The sequence below is a fragment of the Gymnogyps californianus genome, chromosome 3, assembly GCF_018139145.2.
Source record: "Gymnogyps californianus isolate 813 chromosome 3, ASM1813914v2, whole genome shotgun sequence".
Lineage (NCBI taxonomy): Eukaryota > Metazoa > Chordata > Aves > Accipitriformes > Cathartidae > Gymnogyps > Gymnogyps californianus.
In genome coordinates, this window is record NC_059473.1 from 120,327,203 (window position 1) to 120,334,073 (window position 6,871).

A 6,871-nucleotide genomic window follows, 5' to 3' on the forward strand; every position below is an offset into this window, starting at 1 on the left:
CTGAAGTTATGAGTCAAGCAGTTCTACAACAGGCCACTACCTAGTCTGTAAAGAGAGAAGTAACACAAGTATTTGGAAATGACAACACAACCAACATGACTGGGTGATACAAACCCCTCTTGTTAACTGTAATTTAAAAAAGGAGGCTTCTCATTGCTGGAGAACGGGTGAACACAGCATTACACTCCTCCAAAAAAGGAGTGGCTGTTTTCAGGAATGGAAAGTCAGGTGTTCAACCACAAAAGTTTGTACGCTTCCAAATCTTCTGGAAAGGTTAACTTTATTGTTTATTTTGCCTATGTATATACAAAACTTGACAACTGATAATCCATACAGTGAATTCAAAGTAAATATTTTCTCAGTAATTCCTAGACCGCAAAAACCATTATTATTTTTTAAGCTCTTCACTCACTTCTTTCCAAATTTTTTCCTCTATTTTTGAAGTATCGTATTCTCGCAGCATATCAAACTCTAGCCATGGCTGGCTCCACTTCTGTGCTTCTTTCATTTTTTTTTCAGGTAGCTCAAACTTTATTCCTTTTATATTGTATTTTGGCCTTTCCCACCGTTTTGACCATGGTTTAGGTTTCATTCGTACCTGCAGCTAGGGTGAAAGATTTAAATAAAAAAATAAAAAGGTATTAGGTAATCAGAATTTTGATTGTGAGCTTAGCAAAAGGTGAGACAAATCCTACTCTAACAGAAGGAAAGTAAAAGAAAACAGACCAATTTGTCAGTATGTCAAGGAACTACTACTTTAGGAGAAAAGGAATTTTTTTGTGTCCACATGACTGTTGTCATAGTAGCTTGTAAAACTTTTTAATAAACACTGTCTTGATTTATTACACGGTCCTTAAATTGACACATAAGGTGAAGTTAAGTCATCTTCTGTAGTTCTACTCCTGTTCCTTATTAAGGAAAAAGAAAAGCAGCATGATAGGGAAAGGGAGGAATGATCACTGTAAGTTACTGAGTTACCAGACAACATTCTTTGACAGGGTCTGCTGGGTTCTGGATCTTCTCAGAGATGCAGATTTTAGCTGACACTTCCAATCTTAACCTTCTTTCCTGACACCTACCACTCCCAAATCAGTAACCACATTAACAGTAACATTTCTGTAAGAAAAGCTTTCCTCTGCACAGTGTTACAGAGAGGCACATGGAGGCCACTACTCCTTGCATGTCTTCTAAGTTAACTACTGAGGATTGTAGGTATTTACATTCTCAACATTCTTTCACTATAGAAATGGCATAAAGACTTGCCTTATTTTGTATACTTTTGTCACCTTGGTAACTAATGTAGCAAAGAGCTGTTTAAGCCTTCCAGGATATCAGTCAGATAGGAAAGTTACCCAAACGATCTTCCACTTTCCCTCTCAAACATGTGGCTCCTACCTTGTTTACAGGAATTTCTTCGTGGTCTAAACGAGACACAGGTTTCATATTCACATCAAAAGTACTATACTCAGGGAGGGCATCTCGCAGGTACATCAGGTTGTCATCCAGCCTCTTCTCCAGCTTCAGAACCTCGATCGCCTGGATTCGAGGACTGTATAGTTCATAACATATTTCAACACCTTAGAGAGAGAAAGTCTGGTTTAATGAACCACATTCATTAGAAATACTAACACCGAGTTAGTATTTCTTCAGCGTTTTACATCCCTGTATTATTCAAGAACTGCTTTTTACTTATACAGAGAACTACAATATACAGTGCTGTGTGCACGTGTGACTGTACGCATGCATTGTGTCTGCACAGGCAAATGCAGATTTCTTTTTTAAGTCAAGTCTTTGATAACAGAATGGCTTGAGAGACATTGAATGGCTTCAATTTAAGGAAGGCAAGCTCTGGTTTTAAACTTTACTCCCTTTTGGTTACAATGGCCATTACTACATATACATATATATACACCCCCCCCCCCCCTTTCATATTTGCTCTCAGAACATCAGTATTTGCATCTCCCCCCATTTTGTCATAAAACAGAGTAGGAACCTATTACAAAACTCTGCTAATATCTGTTGCTTGTTAAACAGTTCATGCATATGGCCCCACTTCATGCACATACACAGCGCTCAAACTGGGCTAGTATTCACATGGCTAGCAGTAGACTGCCCAGGCTCAAATACAAGCACGATGATAGTGGATCACATTCAGTCTCCTCAGAATACAGATCTAAAAAACACTAAGTATATAGACAAAAAATTACTAAGCAGTTCCATGCCTTCAAATATATGGCACATCAGCATCTCTGTGTATACAGTTTGAAACCTGCAGTATTCCCTAGTAGGCAGACTCACAATTTCACTGTAATCTATTGGCATCCTCTCCGCAGACTAAATTTCTACACCAGATATCCCTTCACATACAACTTCAACATTTTTTGCTTAACATTTCTAGCATAATTACCACAGTTAAAAACCCACCTTGGTCTTCTATAACATTCCGAAGGATAAAGGTAGCACCAAGTCCTTTTCCTCCTCTTTGAATGCAGATGCCTACAAACCGGTTGGCTTTCTCATTGGCATATGGATCTGCAGTAGTAACGGCGAGTACGCTGCCTGCCAAAAAAAAAAAAAAAAAAAAAAAAATTAAAATAAATAGACTGTTCAAGTAAATACATACCAAAATGTGGGAAGAGAGTCAGACAAAGTGCATGTGTTTAAGTACATTTTGAAAATGTTTTATTTTCCGTGAAAACTGCCAGAAACAGAATAAACTTCTAACATGCCCTGAATTAATATATGTTAAAGTGATTCTGCAGGTTAACTATGAAGCTTCTTCACCTTTACACCTTCACCTTTACTTTTTACTCTTCACTATCCAAATTGAATACAAATAATCTAATGCATTTTCCTTTCTTGAGCTTTACTGGTAAACCATATGCTAATGTGCCAGGATTGAAAAAAACCACATAAGAAACACATTAGTATTATACCTTTAACGCAAACTGGATGTAAATATGAAATTAAAATACGAAGTAGTATGTATAGAAACACATACTTACTTGATCTAACACACCTGATACTGTGATGTTCTATGCTATTCTACAACATCCGACCACACTTCTTACCACCCCACCCAACGTAAAATACTAACAGAATTATGACAGTCCTAGCGCTGTGTGGTGGTGCAGCCCCGCCCCGGGCCACGCTGCGATGTCGGGGCCAGCCAACATTGTGTTCTTGTGCAGCGTGTTGGGACAATCTGGTACTTTCTTACCCTGGCTACGGTACAGTGAGTTAGGACGATGAGGCACTCCCTAACCGTCCCTGAAACTCCTGCTGCTTGGATCACGGCCCGTCTTGGAGGGTGCCAGAATTACCTGACAAGAATGATGGCCAGAATGGAAATACACTGACTAAAGTCAATCATCTCACGATCCTGTAAATAGTGATCCTAAGAGAGACCCTTTGAGCTCTCCGGGATCACAGCAGGCTGTGACCCAGTATCTCCCCCTGACTTGGGATGCCTCTCAGAGTAGATTTCGTGAGGATTTTTAAGGATAGTTTCGTGAGGATTTTAAGTAGTAGATGTTGTGAGGATTTTAAAGAGTATATTTTGCGAGGATTTCCAAGATCGTCTGCTGATAGATGCTGACAAAGAAGAAGGGGTCAAAGATCATCTGCTGACAAATGCTGATGAAGGAGAATAGTGAGTAATTCACTACAATTAGATTTCACAAGGTTTTTAAAGATCATTTGGTACCAGTAATTTATCACAATTGGCCAAGAGAGAGAAATCTTGATTATAGGTTAACCTCTATATTTGTGTGTTTGTATGTGTGTGTGATTTGATTTAGTAAACTTTGTAGTGCTGATCGCAAACTTTACTAAAATCACTCTGATAAATGACTGATGATTAAGTATTGTTAAAAATCATGTAACCTCATCTTGTGATTTATCGTTAACGGTGTTAATAAATCTTAAATTGCTGCTACCTTGAAGTTGTATAGGATCCCTAATCACTCATTTCCCGACAAATTCGCATAGTAATTTAATGGGAGATTTTCCTTACCCTTTGCATCCCTTCCATTAATTCCATTAGACATAAACTGTTGACCAAGTCTGGGACTAAGATTGGATCTAGCCGCACCTAAGCTCCATCAGGAGTTTAGAAAGCAAGGGGGTGCACTCTGAACCTTGTGACTCAGTGGAAGGGTGTCCCTTACCCTTTTGCGTCTCTGGTCTCTGTAAATCATTCTAAATCGATTCTAACTTGATCTTCCTTTGTAAGTTTCTCACATGTACTGAGTAATAGAGTGAACCTTGCCATCGAACTCTGTTAAGTTGCACTTTTACAAATTCACATTAAAAAATCACTTTTGCTAATATCTTTGACAGTGATTCTTTAACTGATCTAAACCACTCCATTCATGACACGCTGTTACTGACCAACATAAAACTCTGGGATGTTGAAGACTTTTCTTCTTTGTATCATATCCTTTCTTTCTATATAGAATTTAAGAGGATCTGTTCTTCCTCTGGGAGGTATAAATTCAGGGCTCAGGAACCTATAAGAAAATCCAAACTTTTAAAAGCATAAAACAAAAGCATTTGCATAAAAAGTATTAGAGAAGTCCAAGTATTTGGCCTAAAATTTACCACCTGTTAACCACCGATACCAGCTGCCTTTTCAGAGATACGAACTATAGTTCATGAAGTTAGCAATTTTTTTTTTTTTGTTATCCAAAAGGTTTTTTGTGGGGTTTTACTGTTGATGGTTTTGTTTTGTTTTGTTCTTTTAAATAGATTTTTTTCAAAAACAATAATAAACGTTGGTCTCAGGAGCTGACTGAAAAAGGACAGTTCAGTTACTGCTGTCACAGCTTAGGAACAGGTTATTTCATGGTTTAATTGTAATCCATGGACAGAACACTTACTATTTGATGACTTCATAGTAACAGGTATGGAACAACCTATTACCAGTTTTTACAAACCGATTCTACAGGAGACACCACATAAATGTTCTTTAGTGTTAGAGAAGCTTGAAGGGACTCTTAAAACTATTTTCTGCTCCAATAAATTAAACCATGCTAAGGAATCTCCTCATGCCCTGGAACTCAATTATCTGACTGCTGAGTTGAAGGCACACTTCCTGACATGGTACTGGCCTGGGCCGAGGACCGAGGACTGTTTCCAACAGACCATTCGGATGTGGTCATTCTGGTTTGGATGGTAAGACTGCTTGGCCTCAGAGCTCGAGGATGAAGCTGGACGCATTTAATTCACTAGTACAGACGTATCTTAAAAGCCCTGGATCTGGCCATGACAGAAGTGCCCAACGCAGAAAAGGAGGACAAATGCAAACCTGCCTTACAAACCTTACGGGGCTGTGGGGGGAGCACAGGGCAACGGGTGCAGCAGCACAGAGGTTTTGGTTGGTGCTGCTGCTGATGGGCAGCCACACAGACAATAAACAACATCAAGCCTACTCATGATCTTTAAAGTTGCACAATCTTAGGAGAATAAAATGTCACTTAAATGTAGCTCGCTGTTCTGCCCAGCTGCCGCATCATACACTGCACTTCTTAGAAGAGCCATGTAGACTCTTCACTTCTTAAAGATATTTCCATTAACAGATCTGAAGACAGAGTGGAAATTTTTGTAGTCTGATTTTTAATACTTCCCCCATTCCTAGGCTGCCTACATGCTACGTGATTTTTTTTGGGGGGGGATGATGAACAATACAGTACTATCACTCTCCTTCCAGACACAGCACTGCAGTTTTAACCACCATGTCATTTAAAGCAATGCAAATGGGTTGAAGTGACAACAAAAACACTCAGAACGAGATGTCTCATGAAGGTTACCACTGCTGACATCAGCTCTGTTTCACGAACAGTAATGCATGTGGTCACAGTCAATCTCAAGGTCTAAGGCAAAGACAGACACAGAACCCGTGTCCCTGTCACCTTGTGGCATACTGAAGAGATGCATGCCTTTAACAGCGAGAACTTCACGTTAACCCCAAATTTGCAAAAGTGTTTACTGCTATACGTTTTTTTCATGTTGCACTGCTTTCAGGAACTCCAGAACACACTATTTTAAGGTGTTTTAAACACATTTCAACATAAATGGTCTTTGCTACAACTTTGCAAATGCTTTTTGTGTAATAATGCCTTGGAGCTTTAAGGAGGTACTCACACAATTACCAGCCTAAACACAGTCCCACTGTGATAAGTACCAGGACACCCTACCTCCTCTCCTCTCTCTGCTTCTGCTTGTCAATAATGACGGGCTTTGGAGGCGGCTGAAATTTTGCTGGCTTTCCATCGCTGCTAATTCGATAGCTTGAGGAAGAAAAGCACCCTGTAAAAAGAAAGTACTTTTTAAAAAACCGTGTTTCCAAGTTGAACTGCCCCCAACAGTTGCGCAGTTCGAGATCCCACCCCCGCAAAGCAGGCCCGGGGCACCCCCGCCCGCGGACACCCCCGCCCGCCCCCGGTCTCTGGGCAAACACGCCGGGGCGCACTGAGGGACAGGAGCAGGCCGCGGACAGCCGCTCCCCGCCGCGGGCAGGAGGAAGGCACCGGGCAGGCAGGGGATAAGGGGCACGGGTGGTCCTCACTGCCGGGCAGGACGGGCCGGGCGGCGGCGAGGCCCACCACCCCCGCGGCGGCACTCCGCGGCAACAGCCTCCCGCAGGAGGCTGCCATGGCGACTGCGGCCGCTTCCGGCCTGCCGGCGCATGCGCGCAGCGCCGCTATGGCGAGCGCAGCGGGCCAAACTAGCCCCAAGCGCGAAGCGGAGCTGTGGCTGGCGGCGCTGCCCTCCCCTGCCTGCAGGGAGGCGCAGGGCCCGGGGCTGGGCCCGCCTCGGCTCCTGTGGGGCTTTCCCACACCAAAAGCCTGGCTGTGGGGCGGCCCAGTCC

General features: G+C 42.1%; 1 protein-coding gene across 1 annotated transcript; it reads right to left on the reverse strand.

Annotated features, from left to right (window-relative positions):
- Window positions 1-261: 261 nt before the first annotated feature.
- Window positions 262-6,656, reverse strand: MRPL19 (mitochondrial ribosomal protein L19). The gene is made up of 6 exons (XM_050893921.1): window positions 6,569-6,656; window positions 6,198-6,309; window positions 4,393-4,511; window positions 2,425-2,559; window positions 1,396-1,577; window positions 262-604 (listed from the first exon to the last, which is right to left on the reverse strand). Exons 1-6 carry the CDS (start codon window positions 6,654-6,656, stop codon window positions 389-391), a joined length of 852 nt encoding a protein of 283 aa, XP_050749878.1. The 3' UTR covers window positions 262-388.
- Window positions 6,657-6,871: the final 215 nt, after the last annotated feature.